At 37.8% G+C, this 18,241-nt stretch overlaps 1 protein-coding gene across 25 annotated transcripts in view; it reads left to right on the forward strand.

The window, feature by feature from the left end:
- The window catches only part of nfasca (neurofascin homolog (chicken) a), a 102,094-nt gene that overhangs the window by 68,871 nt on the left and 14,982 nt on the right, over positions 1-18,241 (forward strand). For 17 of the 25 annotated variants that reach the window (XM_073876045.1, XM_073876046.1, XM_073876047.1 and 14 more), the window contains 13 exons: positions 63-101; positions 222-320; positions 2,357-2,557; positions 2,771-2,841; positions 3,320-3,542; positions 3,624-3,739; positions 4,038-4,248; positions 4,354-4,473; positions 5,722-5,895; positions 6,167-6,196; positions 11,876-12,118; positions 12,399-12,515; positions 16,155-16,304. In XM_073876045.1, the coding sequence (XP_073732146.1) occupies positions 63-101; positions 222-320; positions 2,357-2,557; positions 2,771-2,841; positions 3,320-3,542; positions 3,624-3,739; positions 4,038-4,248; positions 4,354-4,473; positions 5,722-5,895; positions 6,167-6,196; positions 11,876-12,118; positions 12,399-12,515; positions 16,155-16,304 (1,794 nt within the window). Of the gene's footprint in view, positions 1-62; positions 102-221; positions 321-2,356; positions 2,558-2,770; positions 2,842-3,319; positions 3,543-3,623; positions 3,740-4,037; positions 4,249-4,353; positions 4,474-5,721; positions 5,896-6,166; positions 6,197-11,875; positions 12,119-12,398; positions 12,516-16,154; positions 16,392-18,241 lie in introns of all 25 variants that reach the window. The other 8 variants (XM_073876061.1, XM_073876060.1, XM_073876064.1 and 5 more) reach the window with 6 other exon arrangements.

Raw genomic sequence — 18,241 nt, forward strand, 5'->3', positions numbered from 1 at the left:
TTTTAATAGTATTAATAGTCATACTAACCCTTGACTTCTGACCTCTGACCTTTACCTCATAGTGGGTGACGGTCCTGACCCAACTCGTAGTCCCTCCGCAGGTAACAAATCTAGAACAGTATCTATCTATCTAACATTCAATTAGTGCATCTAACATATAATATCCCTGAAAGGTACTTATTTAAGTGAACCTGGCTAAAAACATGCCATTATTCACCTAGGTCGACCCGACCCCCCTCTGGATCTTGAGCTGTCTGATCCCTCAGCTCGCAGAGTCAGACTCACCTGGGTGCATGGAAATGAAAACAACAGCCCAGTTACACGTAAGACTGACGACTGTACCTTTGTTTATGTGCTGACTAAAAACCCCTGAATGTCCTTTCCATGCTTTATTCGAGTTCTAATAAGAGCTGTTGCTGTACAGGTGGTGTCCATAGTTTTCACCGTTTTTTTTTTTGTAGACACCCCACCCTACAAAACTCATTTCAGGGAGGTAGCTCACCGACCAAATTCCTTTTTTATATAATTTATTGTGTTATGACTTCAATAGGGTCTCTCTTTTAACAGCTAGTCATCTATGCTATTAAATTGAATGAAATGTTTTTACAATGCAATTGATGTAGTATTTTCTGTGTTATGGACACTGAAGTGTAGATGACAATCTAAGACCTTGTAAAAAATATTTGAACTTGACCACTCTAACTTGGATGTTCCCAAATAATTGATTTCCGGGATATTTAAAATTTTTGCGGACATCAAGGTGTCCCTATCCAAATACTGTAGGTGTGATGTTTGCATTGTATTGCATCAATTATTTTGTTTTGCCACTACTGTCATGAATAAGAGCTTTTCAAAATATCATGCAATAATATATGCTTATTATTTAATTTATAATCTATATGTCACATTTAAAGGGACACTAAACTTTTTTTGAAAATATTCACATTTTCAAGCTCCCCTAGAGTTAAACATTAGATTTTTCCATTTTGGAATCCATTGAGCTGATCTCCAAGAAGGCGCTAACACTTTTAGCAGTACATTAGCATAATTCATTGAATCTGATTAGACCATTAGCATCGCGCAAAAAAATAACCAAAGAGTTTGGATATTTTTCCTATTTAAAACTTGACTCTTCTGTAGTTACATCGTATACTAAGACTGACAGAAAAGTAAAAGTTGCCCTTTTCTAGGCAGATTTGGCTAGGAACTATACTCACATTCTGGCGTAATAATTAAGGACTTTTCTGCTGTAACATGGCTGCAGGAGGCGCAATGATATTACGCAGCACCTGAAGATAGTCCCCTGCTATTGAAAGTACCCAAGGGGACTATTTTTGGGCAGTGCGTAATATCACTACGTCTGCTGCAGCCATGTTACAGCAGCAAAGTCCTTGATTATTACCCAGAATGTGAGTATAGTACCATATCTGCCTAGAAAATGACAACTTTTAATTTTCTTAGTACACGATGTAACTACAGAAGAGTCAAGTTTTAAATAGGAAAAATATCGAAACCCTTTGGTTATTTTTGAGAGCAATGCTACATGCTCTAATCAGATTCAATGGATTGTGCTAAGCTATGCTAAAAGTGGTACCGCCTGACCCGGAGATCAGCTGAATGGATTCCAAAATGGTAAGAATCAAACGCTTAACTCTAGGTGAGCTGGAAAATGAAAATATTTTCAAAAAAAGTGGAGTGTCCCTTTAATTTAGTAGCAGGAAACTTGTACAGTACCGTCCATGCTAGCAAAGACACTACTTTGATGTCTCATCCATCGCTGAAAGCATTTCAGTGATATTCAAATAATTTGTCTTTTAAGTAAGCAATAAGGTACGAGAGGCTGTGCTGTATCGTGAATAAGTAACGGCTGAAGGGCGTTGTTAGGCACGACGCGAAGCGGAGTGCCTGCAACCCCTTCAGCCGTTACTTATTCACATTACAGCACTTGCCTCGAGTACCTTATTGCTTTTATAAAACGGTTACCACACAATATTAAAGTAAAAAAAATATTAGCGCAACTTTCATGAAGTTAAATCAATAAAAGCATTCCTTCCGCTAGACAAAATAGTCCCTGACTGCGAACAACAACATGAAAACTCAAATAAAAACAACAAACTGTTCTTAGACTTTGTCTCATTGTATGTTTATGTGTTGCTAAGGGTGTTGCTAAGGGCGCAGTGATATTAAATAGAACCGTTGGGTGAAGCGGTCATAGCAGTGTTTTATCGTGAATAAAGCACACCTATTGACCAATCAGAATCAAGGATTGGAACTAACCGTTTTATAATGCAAACTAATATTGACTTTGTTCAGTCACCTGCTTCTCACAGATGTGATAATGCACCAAATTTATCTGCACAGTTCCTCGTCCAATTTGAGGAAGACAAGTGGGAGCCGGGAAAGTGGCAGAATCTGTCAGTGCATGATGGCAACCTAAACTCAGTTAACCTGCAGCTGTCACCATTTGTAAACTATCAGTTTAGAGTCATAGCAATCAACGCCGTGGGCCAGAGTGAACCCAGCCAACCCTCTGCACGCTATCAGACCAGCGGTGCTCGTAAGTTAACCATTATATTAATTAAACAAGGATTTTAACAGCACAAAGGTCAAGGACTAGATTCCCAATGGACTGAATGGTTGCTTTGGATAAAACAGTTTGCCATATGCATAAATGTAAATATAAATGCTAGTTTAACTGATTAGTTTAAAGTTAATAATTAGGAATAATTTAAAGTTAAAACATTTACTGACTTGTGAGTCTGCGTTTCAGCTCCTGATGTCATTCCAAGTGCTCTTAAAGGTTGGGGAAACAAAAAGAACAACATGGAGGTCACCTGGCAGGTAAATATTGTAGAAAGAGACCCTCCATTTAAACAGTGCTAATAACGTATGAAAATATCAAGAGTCACATCTTTACAAAGTGTACGTTTATGAATCTATGGGCTGGTCCACACGGACACGGGTATTTTTATAACCAGAGTTTTTCCTCCTGCGGTTTAAAAGAAATCTTGGCCTACATGAACACACAAAAACACGTGAAACCAGCAGGCGGTGAAATAATCCTAACCTTAAACCACATCGGCCAATCAGAAGCCTTAATCAGAAGCAAAAACCCCTTAAAATACTCACCCTGGCAGGAGTTTTCAAAAATGTTCGGTTTCAGTGACGTGATACTACGTGTTCGTGTGGACGAACGGCCGAATGCGTATAAAAAGTCACGGTTATAAAAATTCCAGTGTCCGTGGGGACAAGGCCTATATCTGATTAATAAAACTAATCAGATAAGCTAACTAAGCTGATCAATCTGTACGTTTCAAAGGCCCTGAAGAACACAGAGAGGAACGGGCCGAACCTGCGATATATGCTGTGGTGGAGATTAAAAGACACAAATGAAGAGTGGAGCCACGTAACCACCACAGGAGCGAAACACACGATCCATGATACAGGCACTTATGTTCCTTATGAGCTGAAAGTCCAAGCCGTCAATGATTTTGGGCTCGGTCCTGAGTCTGATATTGTCATCGGTTATTCTGGGGAAGACAGTAAGTACTAACATATGATATCTAATGTCACGTATATAATCAGTTATAGATGGTAATGCATCTTTACTGCTTCATCCTCAGAACCATCAGCTGCACCTACAGATCTCAGGGTCTCAAAGATCAACAGCACCAAAGTAAACATTCACTGGATCCCAGTGGACCCCAGCACTGTGAACGGAGAGTTTAGGGAATATAAAGTGAGTGGATGATATAAATCTTCATGATATCCTGCATGATAAAAACCACATTGGTACCTTCACTTACAAAGTACTGCAAGGGTACTGTAGTTCAGTGGTGGTATTACTGTAGATGCTAAAATCATGGTAAAGTATGTATGCTTTTATGGTTCTCCAGGGTACAGTACTCAAAATACCATTAACATAATACATACACTATCCAAAAAAGCATGTTATGCATAAAAAATGCTATGGTACTATTGTAGTACATCCTTTTCATTAAGTGTTCATAACTAGCATTATTCATCATTTTTCACAGTTGTACTACTGGAGGGAGGCCAGTCTGATAAAGGGCCTGAAAGTCAACAGGACAAAGCTTCATAAAGGTTTCTACACAACAGCAGAACAGCCCTCTGGCATCCTGACTGAACTCTATCCTTACAGCAAATACAAGATGTACATGGTTGTGGCTAACAAAGAATACGAGGGACCACAAAGCAACATTGTGGAGTTTCAAACTAAGGAGGGAGGTATGAGTCACTATAGGCTTGTGGAGTGTTTTAGCTATAATGAGAGAAATGTTTGATGTTTGTATCTAAAACATAATATGAATAGCTTGCTTGATCATTTCATAGAACCAGGAGCCCCAAAATACTTCAAGATTCAGAAGCACACGGACGTGGTTCACCTGAAGTGGGACAAACCCCTGGAGCCAAACGGTGTGCTGATTGGATACACACTTCAATACCACACAGGTGAGAACACTTTGTACAATTACATGTAAGCAATGCTTAAAAAACGAGATAAAATTAAAAACAATTGCAGTTTATTATTAGATATTACAAGAATACTTTCAGGCAACACATTTCACTTTTTAATGTATGTTGATCATTAACCTTCAGGGGTCGACTTTGTTTCTTTCTTATTGTTTTGGAAAGAAACTTAAAATACGCCTCTGATTTTGGTCTTAGAGATAATAGTAATACATCATTCGAAACTGTGAAAGGTCTTTGTTACTTGTTATTGTTTAAAATTGAGGTGAAATGGATTTAGACACATTGTGCATATCCTATTTTAATGTCCTGTATGAACACGTTTAAAGGAAAACATCACAGTTTTTCAATATTTTTCTATGTTCTTAATTCAACTTAGACTAATTAACACATACCGATAATTTTTCAATGTGTGCACTTAATCTTTGTACAGCGCATCGTGAATGTGTTAGCATTTAGCCTAGCCCCATTCATTCCTTAGGATCCAAACAGGGATGATTTTAGAAGCCACCAAACACTTCCATGTTTTTCTTATTTAAAGACTGTTACATGAGTAGTTACACGAGTAAGTATGGTGGCGCAAAATAAAATGTAGCGATTTTTAAGAGTATACAAATTGAGAACTATATTGTATGGCGGAAGAGCACTTAGTTTGCAGCACTTCGACCTCGGTGTGCAGTAACATCATCACTCCTAACTACTCCTCCTATTGCTCAAACTTCCGTCAATATTAATGCAATATTATAGTTCTCATTATACAATTTTTTTTTTTTTTGTGCCACCATACTTACTCGTGTAAATACTCATGTAACAGTCTTTAAATAGGGAAAACATGGAAGTGTTTTGTGGCTCCTAAATTTATCCCTGCCTGGAGCCATAGGAATGAATGGGGGTAGGCTAAATGCTAACACATTAACAACGCGCTGTATAAAGATTAAGTGCATGCATTGAAAAAAGATAGGTGTGTATTCATTTGTCTGAGTTGAGGTGGGAACATAGTAAGGTGTTGAGGAGCGGTGGTGTTTTCCTTTAAAGTAAATGCAAAAATGGCTCCGAATTTTTAGAAAATGTCTAATACATCATGATAATTAAATTATTTTATCTGCTGTAATATTTTGTTAAAATATTAAACCATATAATGCATACATTTGCATATCTTTTGGGGCCGCTGTGTAAACTGGCTATATATTTTTTTTTCACTAAACGGTCCATTCTGTTCTGCTATTTTAGTGAATGGGACACAGATGGGAGAGAGAAAGGTTCAGAGCTTTCCAGCCAACGTGACAGAGTACACCATGAACCTTCCTCACCGCTTCACGCGATACAAGTTTTACCTGGCGGCTCGCACACAGGTTGGGGCAGGAGAGGTGTACGCCGTAGAATCGCCACATTTTGCTAATGAAGGTCAGCAAACATACGTCTCAGTGTTGTGTGTTGTGTTGTTGTTAGAAAATCTGAGAGCAGAATCATTGGTCGTTGTCTGTGCTTCACCCTTCTGTACTCTTCCTGATCTCGCCTGTTAATACTTCTTGTCTCATTCAACACTGTTGTTTCCTGATGCTTTGTAGTGTCTCTAACTTGGCCTGTTTCTCTCTTAACTGCTTTATTTCTACTGTTTCTTCTCTCACTTGTCTCTCCTCTTTTCCACCTGTCTTTCCTGTGGTGCTGACCGAAGGCACCCCAGATACTGATTCTCCAGTTGTAGGTAATGGGGTATTGGATGACCTGCCTGACCGTCTTTCTCTTTTGCTCTACTTTGTTTCTTCTTCACTTTCGGTCTACCTCACATTCTCTGTTTGTCCTTATTGAATACGACAGTGCAGTTGAGTACTTAAGCTCACAACTACATTTGAAGTTCCTGATGAATTTGAACGGAGCGCTGTCTTATACTGTTTAGGGGTGCTTACATGACACTATTTGTGACTCTGGACCACAAAACATAAGCTTTTCATCGATGTATGGTTTGTTGGGATAGGATTATATTTGGGGAGATAAAACTATTTGAAAATCTGGAATCGGTCAAAATTTTTATATTGAGAAAATGGCCTTTAAAGTTGTCCAAATGAAGTCTTTAGTCACACATATTACTAATGATAAATAAACTTCTGATATATTTGCATCTTCATGGAACATACAGTATTAATAAAATTGCCCATACAATGTATTGTTGGCTATTGCTACAAATATACCCGTGCGACTTGGACCTTTGACTTGTTTTGTGGTCCAGGGTCACATTTTCCAGAAAAAACTCAAAAACTGAAAAGTTTTATCACCTCTTTATAAACTACAAAAATATGAATTTGTAAAAAAGGTGATGTCATATGCATGCTTGTTCAGATATCGTATGACATCACCTACACTGTAAAGTTCTTTGCTGGCTTTTTTGTTTTATTAACTCAGATTTGCAAGTCATTCAACTTATGTTGAGTTGTTTTAAAGGTGCAGTGTGTAGATTTTAGCGGCATCTAGCAGTGAGATTGGGAATTGCAACCAACAGCTGAGTCCACCGCTCACCCCTCCTACAAAAGCTACAATAGCCACCACAGGACAAATATGTTGTCATCTGAGAAAACATGATCAAATGCGCTCTGTAAATAACTTAGTCCATTTAGGGCTACATGGCGGCGCAAAATGGCGACTTCCATGTAAGGGGACCCGCAGTGTATGTAGATAAAACGGCTCATTCTAAGTTAATAAAAACAGTACAGTTCATTATGTAAGTTATACACCACTGAAAACATAGTTATGTATATTATACTGCATTTCTGCCAAAAGATCCTCCTAAAATTTACAGATTGCACCTTTAACCTATAAAATATATTGTATGTCAAATTTATTCTATATTCTATATCTCTTGTCAAGATAAATAATAGTAAGTTAAAATGACTTGTAAATCTGAGTTAATTAAACAAAAAATTTAACGCAGCAAAGATTTTTTTACAATGTACAGGTACTTCTGGCCTGGCATGCATTATACAGCATTTCCAGTTGTTTTCACTGATCCGTGTGAATGGGGATCTTTTTAACATCATTGTCGAATGAAACTTCAAAACGCAATGGAAAAACTTTTCTGTTTTTACGAAAACGTAGCCATAGAGAGTTTTACACACACTCGAAATGTATTCATTATTTTCTTAAAGGTGAAGTGTGTAAACCAAACAAACCTGGAATCAGAATCAGAGAACAATAATCTTTGCTGTATTTTGGCTCTTTTTCAAGTATGATAATTTAACTTGAGAACCAAAATTGTAGATGTTTTTATGGAATATACATTTATTTATCTTACCACATTTTTTCCCCTTTAAGTATAAAAGACACAAAAACTTTTGATATTATATGCTTAATGATTTGCTTACAAGTCTTGTGCAATTTAAATGTGTCTTGTTTTAAAGTGTAAAATTATTTATACTGGAAAACAAGAACAAAATAAGAAGTGTCCTTGTAGCTCAATTAGTTGAGCATTGCATTAGCAGCACAGAAATGTTACCCAGGGAACTCATATACTGAGAAAATGTGTAAATGCACATTAATGCACAGTAAAAAAGCATCTGCTATAATTTTTCCACTGAGTTTAGATCGATTCTGTAAGATGGTACTGCTGCAGAAACACACTTCACCTTTGACACTCTGTGCTGAAATGTGCTAAACTGCACTGTCTACTGCTGCCTTTCCCTTTCTGTTTCTCAGTATGTCTGCTATCATCCATCACTGTGTGCTTTCAGGGATGGGCCTTCTGCATTTCTGTGAACTCACTGAATCTGCTCTCAGTGTAGAAGATTATAGTTTCTACAATCATTTTGCAATGTTGTTTAATTTCTGCTACTGTGACCTAAGAGCCGCAAAAATATGGTTAAATCAACACGTAGTTCTGTTTTAAAGGAAGAACGCCACCGTTTTTCAGTGTTTTGTTGTGTTCTTACCTCAACTTGGACGGGTTGATGCATCCCTGTCTTTTTTCAATGCGTGCACTTTTGATCTTTGTGCGGTGCCTTGTGAATGTGTTGGCATTTGGCCACGCCCCGTTCATTCTTATGGCTCCAGGCAGGGATGAATTTGGAAGCCACCAAACACTTCCATGTTTTCCCTATTTAAAGACTGTTACATGAGTAGTTACACGAGTAAGTATGGTGACACAAAATAAAACTTTTGTTTGGAGCCATAGGAATGAATGGGGCTGGGCTAAATGCTGACACATCCAGGAAGCGCTGTACAAAGATTAAAGGTGCATGCATTGAAAAAATAAACACATGTATTAATTCGTCTAAGTTGAGGTGAGTAAAAATTGTAGTAAAATATTGAAAAATTGTGGTGTTTTCCTTTAAGGTAAATCTGAGGTTACTTTACATAATTTTGACCTCTAATCCCTGATCGCACCGAGGTTAGCCCTGATATCACTTCCTGTCACATGCCTTGCTTGGCATACCCCAGCATGCTAGTCTCATTATCAATTTAAAACTCTATTTGATTCAAACAAATTGGTTGAAACAGAGGCCTCATGTGGTATGGTTTGACATAGGCGTTTAGATATAGATGAAGCGGATATTAAAGCAACACTATGTAGTTTTTTTACCTTTAAATAATGTCTCTAAAATTATTTCAGTGATAGAACAACTTTTAACTGGACAAATTGTACTGTTGCTGCAACCTGAGCAGCCTCCTAGCTGCTACAAGCACACTCTGAAAGTGGCGGTGGAGGGTAGAGCACACAGCCCCGCCCCTCCCCCTGCCTGCAGAAGAGTGTCTGATACCAGGCACTGTTGCGCTTTTCAACCACATGGGGGAGCTGTAAGTCATTTTTACATGGAAACTACATAGTGTTGCTTTAAGTTTCAGGTGATTGTGTAGGACATTTTTCAAGAATTCAGTTTTTACACAGCAGAGTGTCCTGTTATTTTTGAATAACTGAACAATGATAAAACATAATTATTGTTTTTCATAAGATATATAATAACAACGTCAAGTGGCAATATATATATATATATACAAATGGCATGCATTTAATGAAGCTTGTTATTTAAAATGATTAGGAAAACAGCAGAAGGCCAGTTAAATAATACAGGGGATATTGTTTAAATGAAGTGGATAATGTCTTCACTGGTAGTAAAACATAAATTGTAATCATCTAGGATTATATCCTAAATCATTTATAGGTTTAAACTTTATAAATTGCTCATCATAAAACATCTAGTAGCCTTTTTACAATTCATAAATAGTTGTAGTAATAAAGTTTGCCCATTTACAGCATTAAATACTCAATGTTGAAAGCATGCTAAATGAAGACAAACGCTTGCACACACACACACACACACACGCGCGCGCACACACACACACACACACACACACATTGTTAAATAATTATTGCAGTAATTGCATTAGTTAAATAATTATGTAATAATGTCCACCGTGCACCATGGATTAAAATTTGTTCCACTTAGCATGAAAGGTCAAAGGTCCAGCTAAGAGTATTGCGAAGCACACTTATCAAAAGACTAAACTACATCAGGCACAGATGCATAAAGAGACTGGTTTCATCGCCTTGGCAATGCACATCACCGCTTCTGCCATGTGTCACCTTCATTTTCCTTTGCTTCATGATTTTTTGTCAGTCGGACAACATATACAGCACCGTACAGTACAGTACAGTACAGTACAGTACAGTACAGGTAAGAGACCACATTGCTGTTGTCTGAGTTGACTGGAAACCACACCCCTTGTGCATTGGTTTCAAACCTGTTGGCATGGCTCTGTTTTGGTCTGGCATAATCACCAAGCTCTCTGGGCTTTTTGATACAATATTATTAACTGCACTTTTCATTTTCGCTTGTCTGTTGAGTTTGGACACTGGTTATACACTTGTTTTTTTTATAACTGGTTTGAGTTGGTTTCTGGTGCTCTGGAAATGTTTCTAAGGTAAAATCTTGTATGCGCAAAGAATAATAAATGTGTCTGTATTCTGAGTCTTCCCATTGCTTTTAATAATTTTATCAACTGTGTTCTAATGGATTTCCCCACATCCTTTTCTTCCATTTTTTATTCTACAAGTAAACAATATACACTCAAAAAAAAAAAATGGTGCTAAATAGCACTAAAGGCTTGTAATCATAGGGAAGCCATTTTTAGTGCTATATAGCACCTATAAGCACATACGAAGAACCATACGGAGGTACTATAGCACCCGAAATGGTTCTATATAGCACAATATGGTTCTACACAGGTGCTATATATGGCACTTGAAATGGTTCCCCTATGATTATGAGCCAGCACCTTTGGTGCTATTTAGCATTGTTTGTTTTTAGAGTTTGTATAAGTTAATAAGTACATGGCAGATTTGATATAGTATGAAGAAATGCCTCATAATGCTTACAAAGAGAGGATTTTTATATGACTGGATGGGAATTTTACTCAACTAATACCATAGTGGTCTGCAGTAACCCTGTTCTTCCCCATGGTGGTGCACAACAATCAATTTTAAAATACCCTTTACTGTATGAAACCTATGCAGAATCATTGAACTGCAAAATATTTGCCTAAATCTTTGCTTATTAATATCTGTCAGGCTGTTGCACCATTTATATGGATAATTAAAGCAATAGTTATAGTTCACCCAAATAGGAAAATAATATTTTATCTTAATAATTTACTCACTCTAACACCATCCCAGATGTATATGACTTTCTTTTTTCAGTTAAACATAAACAAATTGATATTAAAGTGGACATCATGTTACCTTTTTATTAGAGCCAACATGGCAAAGCACAAACATTTAATATTAATGTATTACATATGAGTCCAGTGGGTTAATATAAGTAAAAAATTATGTTTGCTTAACAAGCTTTAAGTTTAATAATTTTATTGATGGATTTGTCATCCATAGAAACATATATATTTGGACTCAAATTGCTCAATTGTGTGTGTGGTTAATTCAAATATGACAGCACATAAAATTGCATTGGTTCCTGTGTGTCTCATGACACATCGCACATATTATTTTTGATTTATTTATGCATTTGGTAGATGCTTTTATCCAAAGCAACTTACAGTGCATTACAAACTGTAAAGTTTAATCAGTAATTGTGTTCTTGAATTCGAACCCATGATCTTTTGCCCTGCAAATGCAATGCTCTACCACTGAGCTATACACATATTTGGACTCGAATTGCTCAATTAAACACTCAGCACAATGTTTCATAAACTAATTTTTTAAATAGTATACCGCATACTGTTAAGTATACAGTATACTAGTATTTCATTCTTATTTAATGATCAGAAAAAGAGGATTGTGGGAATTCCATTGTACAAACTTGATCTCTTTGATGGTTTGTCTCTCTGGTGTCTAACCCTAAAATTTCCATCTAAACTTCTCTGTGTTCTCTTCCTCTCTCAGCGGTTACCTTTACAGATGCCTTGATGTTTGAAACCCCTCCTTCTCCTCCTCCCCCTCCCCTTCCCACCGTCCCAGTCCCAGCAATACTTACCCCAGAACCAGCCACACCTGCCCCACCCGCCCCTACAACTGCTGCTCCACCTAAACCTACTACTATCGCAACTACAACCACAACTACAACTACAACTACAGTTCTTCGTGTTCGGCCTGTTTCTCCTAAAAATGTGGATTGGAAACTGCTGGGTATCTGATAATGACACAGTGTGCATTGACTACACTACAGTTTAAACAGCAGATGAGCGTTCAGATCAGATTGTTCAAATGACATGCATTATGTATGTTTGACTCAGTTAGCCGTCCAGTTAGGATAAGGGCATGATTGATGTTTGCATTGTGCCCTCACGAACACACAGATTACACAGAATTAATATTGACATTTGGTTTACGAATGATTTACAATTTGCTAACTTTGTGTGTACTACAAAATATTAAAGTGTACTCCTCTCCCACCTGTTCTGTATAGCCCCGAATGTAAAGATCTGGAATGTGACCGTGGATGCAAACAATGACTATGCTGTCAGCTGGAAGCACAACTTCTCCATTGACAGCGGTGCATTTGTGATAGAGTACACGTCGGAGAGTAAGAGCCAGACGTACCTACCGAGCTTGTAAAGGGGACAGCATAGATTTTACTGGACCTGCTGGAGACCCAAATCATTTGCTCGTAATGCATTTCATGGGGCCCTTACAGAACACTGAAATAAACATTGCAGGGAGTTTATGTTAATTCAAACGGGAGGAATTGTAAATGTTGTTTTGAATTTTTTTACATTTATGATATCTTCCTGCTAGGACTCCCTGTAATGTTTGATATTTTAGTAGCATAAATTGTAATATTAAGGCAGTCCTGAGCATTCAAGTCATACGTACTAATGTCTAGATGCAATACCGTGTCTGCTTTGTGTCATCAGCAGTCATGCATGTTCCCTTTATTAGGCAGCTGTATTTATCACTATTGGCTGAGAACAGGGAGAGGTTAGACTAAATCTATGAGGGGGAGAGAGGCTTTAGACTCGATTGGTTAAACACCAAAATCTGCATATTTAACTTTAATTGGGCATGTGAGATTTTTGCTCAATAACTTTGAGTGCATACTGCAGTCCAGTCGTGTAGTCCATGAAGTACTGCTCTCACTGCAAAAATCATTTGCTTAATCAGGGTCTTTGTCTTTTTCTGGTTACACAATGTGACCATGCCTGTGAATACCCTATCTAAGCACATTGTCTAAAGCGCACAGTGCACAGTCTAAACGGGCGTGTCCGAATCCACTTTTTCTAATTTAACGACGGGACAATAGTTTGTGCGCCTAGCCCACAGCCTAAAATGGTTGTTCTTATTCTCGTAATGAGTAATGGGTGTGTTTTGGGCATAACATGCAATAAACCAATGAGAGTCTCAGCTCTCGTCCTCTTTAAATGCCATTTGTGCTCGCGCCATGCCGATTCCCTGTTTAGATGGCGGAATTTATAACTTGAAAAACTGAATGGAGGAAAAAAGTTAAAAAGTTAAAAAGTTGTGTTGTTTTCATTTGTATTGAAATACTTTTTTTTGTATCAAAACCTTTAAAAGTCATTTTCTTTCAGTCATGTAAGTAAACATATCACTCTTTTAATTGCTGTAAATGGAAGTGTAGCCTACATGATCAGTGTAATCTCAAAAAATAATTTACAAATATGCAAGAAAAGGTTTGTACTCTAAAAAATTCTTAATTTGTAACAAACAAGAGATAAAGAATTTACAAACTTTTGGAGAGACGTTTCAGCACTCGGACAGTGCCGTGCCGTGAGTTTTTTTTAAGCATTACTTAAAAAAAGGCTCTCATCTCATATCCAAAGGTACAAAGTACTCATAAAAAATTATTCTGTGCGGTAGAATAAAAACACATTTAAAAATAGATGCAATTTTTGCATTTGTTTGAAGCAAAACATTTAATAACATACAAGGCTACAGGTGAAGCAGCTCTTTACGTCTTATAATCGGTCGTCATTTATGTCCAAGAGACTCAATAATAATCTTTTACGTTTTAATTCTTTAATTTTTCATATTCAAAACGTTTGTGCTGCTGTGCATCCATGTGTGATGAGCAAACGCGCATTGTCAGCCCATTTATAGGCGCATATTACTAACGCGCTCTTTAAATAACAAAAACAATATTGCGCCATTGACTTTAGACCAGGTTTTAGTTGGTCAAGGGCGTAGTCTATTTTAGTTACCTCAAAATAACAACCCGCCAACAATGCACCTGAACACACCTCCTTTATGCATTTGCTATTTAAACAACGTGACGTTAAACGTGAAAATTATAATTGTGCCGGTTGAAACTAGCAAAAGACACTGCATTGCACCAAATGCATTATAGGGCCCTTATTGTTTTCTACATAAAATCATCCTACAGAATATAAAGAACTTTCTGTGAAAATGAAAATATAATCTCAATATCTTTAATATTGCCTTTGTAAGGTCATGTCAAAGATCGAAATCAATGCAAAATCGAGGAGTGTGACGTTAACCAAACTTTAATTAAATTGAGACTTTAGCCATGATTTCACAGACAGGGTCACAAATCTAAGCATTCTTTAAAGACCTTAGAGAAAAAACAAAACACTGATCTAAAAAATGATTGTGTGAAGAGCATGTCGGCCTACTCTCTTTAGCCATAAAGTATATGTTTGTTTATTTGGCAGGTACTAACTTTGAGTACCAACCAAAATACAATACGTCTCTTTGCACTGTGCCAGTGTTTTGTTGTACACGTACTGTGCTTGTGCATGTACATGTATGAGCCATTACCAGCATAGAAATGTATTTAAATATTAGTAGCATTTGACTACAGTGTATCTTCTTATAAAAAACTCTCTTTCTCTCTCTCATATACCATCTTGCTCTCTCTATCTCGCTTGCTCTTTTGTCCTTGGGCTATCTGTTCAGCTTATCAGATGTGATTGCTCATTTTGCCTCTCAACCCTTGCCATTGGCTTCCCAGCAATGCTCTTTGTCTGCCTGCCCGCCACTGCTTGGCTCATGGTTCATTTTGGCCACCATTGTCGCATCCCATATGCTGGCAGGCCTGGCATATCTGATTGATGCCTCTTTTGTTCCTTTTTAATATGGAGTGGAAATGTTTTAGACAGAGAAGGTTAATGGGAGGGTTAATGTTTCACGCTCAAGGTCAGAATCAAAGTAACACATTTAACCTTGGTACTTGTTGCATATGTGCTGATGCAATACTCCATTAGGCTAGTGTAACTGTGTCAGCAAGGATCTGAGTTTAATCCAATGCTTGCATAAAGGCTACTGTATGAAACTATTTGTTTAACATTGGCTACCTACTGTAGGATTAGCCAGACGAGGGGTTAAATTAGGCCAGTCCAAATATGCACAAGCATACAGTACAAGATGTGGAAATAGAAATTGGGTACTATTTTCACTCCGATTTTTTGTTATTCCTCATTTTCACATCATGTTGTGTCAAATTTGTGGCGGTTGCATGCACTGTGTATGTGTATAGTTAAAATGAGATCTATGCTGATCTATCCCCATTAGATTATAATAGCATTCAAAAGTCAGCTACTGTTATTTAGGCTAAGCATAGTTCAAAGTGGCACTAAAATGGCACACAACTGTGCTCATTTTATTTTTAAATGGCAATGCTCATTTACGTATTTTTTTTTCTCAAACTCATGCTAGCTAATGAGTTGCATGTTGCATGATGTTTTCATGACAGGTTTCATCAGGAAACCTCATTGGAACATCATGTCCACATCCTGGCAATGCCACTGGGGTTTGTCTCTCCACGGTTCAGCGTCCTCAAAAATGAGATGATGTGTATGGGTAGCTGAGACAAGATGCACCTCCCTCCACTCTTGTCCTGGACTCATTATAGCAAACTTGTAAGAGTATATTATAATCAAAGCGTTAAACAGGAATCATGAGACAGGTGATGCACTTAAAACTATCAGTATTTCCTCACCCTCATGTTGCTTTAAACCTGTATGAGTTTCTTGATTTTGTTGAAACCAAAATAAGCTATACTTTGATAAATGATGGTAAGCACACAGTTGACGGTACCTGTTGACTTCCATAGTAGGATAAACAAATAATTCACCTAGACAGAGTTGGAGTGATGCATCAAATGATCTTAGGTCTTAGCTGTCCAATAGCTGTTCTGTGGGCCACTCTCTGTCTTTGATGGACACCTCTCTTGTGTCTTCCCCTGAAGGTAATGGGTTGATGAAAAGCATACAAGTAAAGCACAAGCCTCCCATTAAGCTGGCCGATCTGTTGACCGGGGTCAAGTATCGGTTGCGGGTGTATTCCCACGAGCACAACACCATCAGCAGCGACTATGTCACGTTCGAGACAGGCAGAGGTGAGGGGTGGCCGAGACACAAGGAAGGACTAGGAAAGGGTTCAACGTGACCTCCACCATTTGAATTAGAAAAATCTACAGTAAAGTGTATGCAACTGCATTTTGTCATGTTTATTTTGTATTTATGGGTTTCTGTGGCTGGCGCCAGCACTGCCAGGGCATATACTGTACGTTTGATTCCTGGGAAATGTGCAGACTGTTAAATTGTACATTTGAATGCCTGCCTTGCTGAAAAGACCAGTAGGCTCAAATGTACTGGTTGTTGGTTCTTGTCTGGTGATGAATCAGCTTGGTTGGTTGGTGCTGGTAAAGCTGTTCAACATGGCCTGTTTTGTGGTTGAAGTCTTTCTGCACTGTTAGAAAAAAAATCGTCAAAATATGTACCCCAGCTGTCACCCTTTAAAAGGGTCATTATGTACAGATATGTATACATTTGTTACAAATATGTACATTTGAGATACTAATATGAACTTTTTAGGTGCAAAGCTGTACTTTTTAAAAGCGTACTGCCCCCGTGACAGCTGTGGTACAGATTTTTTTCTTGAAGGGACACTCCCCTGGAGTTGAACGTTTGATTTTTGCCGTTTTGGAGTCCATTCAGCTGATCTCCGGGTCTGGCGATGCCACTTTTAGCATAGCTTAGCATAATCCATTGAATCCTATTAGACCATTAGCATCACGCCTAAACAAATAACCAAAGAGTTGAGATATTTTTCCTATTTAAAACTTCACTCTTCTGTAGTTACATTGTGTACTAAGATCGACAGAAAATGAAAAGTTTTGATTTTCTACGCAGATAATGCTGGTAACACATTCTGTCGTAAAAATCAAGGGCTTTGCTGCTGTGGCATGGCTGCGGGAGGCGCGGTGATGTTGTGCAGTGCCCGAAAATAGTCCCCTGCCATGAAAATTACTAACAGGACTATTTTCGGCTGCTGCGTAGTGTCGTTGCGCCTCCTGCAGCCATGTTGCTGCGCAGGGTCCTGATTGTTACGCCAGAATGAGAGTATAGTTCCTAGCTATAACTGCCTAGAAAATCGCAACTTTTAATTTTCTGTCAGTCTTAGTACACGATGTAACTACAAAAGTGTCAAGTTTTAAATAGGAAAAATATCAAAACTCTTTGGTTATTTTTAGCATGATGCTAATGGTCTGATCGGATTCAATGGATTGGTACCGCCAGACCCGGAGATCGGCTGAATGGATTCCAAAAAGGTAAAGATCTGATGTTTAACTCTAGGGGAGCTGGAAAATGAGCATATTTTCAAAAAAAGTGGAGTGTCCCTTTAAGTGTGGTTATCCTAGTTAAGACCAGTCCCCAAAACACACCACATGCTATTTTTTGAACCAGGGTCTCTTTATAAAAAGCATATGCAAAATGTAATATTATAAATGCTATTGCTTGATAAAATCATTTCTGAAGCCTCATCTATTTTGTATACTCTCATTACTCATTGTAGATCCATAAGCAAACAGTTATTTTTCTAGCAGCACCCGTCTTCACAGGATGTGTGCCTCAGGTGTGGTGAACAAGATGAAATCTCAAAGCATCTTCTGTAAGATCGAGCTCAGCAAGATATTAATCCTCAACATGATAAGGGCCGTTCATCCTTATAAATGGCATTTCGGGGTTTTCTGATATGGAACGCTGAGCTCATAATAATTCAACCCATCACTTTAATGGTTTGCTCCTATCACTGAGGTATCCTTCCAAAATCTTCCACCAAAATATGGTAACTTTTATAAGGCAACTTAAGTTTTATGCAACAATGTCGAAACATCCCAAATGTCCATTTAACTCAGAAAACGCACAGAAATATTATAAGAATCAGCCTAATATAGGGGGAACAAGATACAGCTATTAGATCATAGTACGGTATTATAAAAAATATAGTATTTCATGATGTTTTTAATTCCAAGCTGCTGTCTTTACTGAG

The sequence above is a fragment of the Misgurnus anguillicaudatus genome, chromosome 14 (assembly GCF_027580225.2).
Source record: "Misgurnus anguillicaudatus chromosome 14, ASM2758022v2, whole genome shotgun sequence".
In the NCBI taxonomy this organism is placed as follows: domain Eukaryota; kingdom Metazoa; phylum Chordata; class Actinopteri; order Cypriniformes; family Cobitidae; genus Misgurnus; species Misgurnus anguillicaudatus.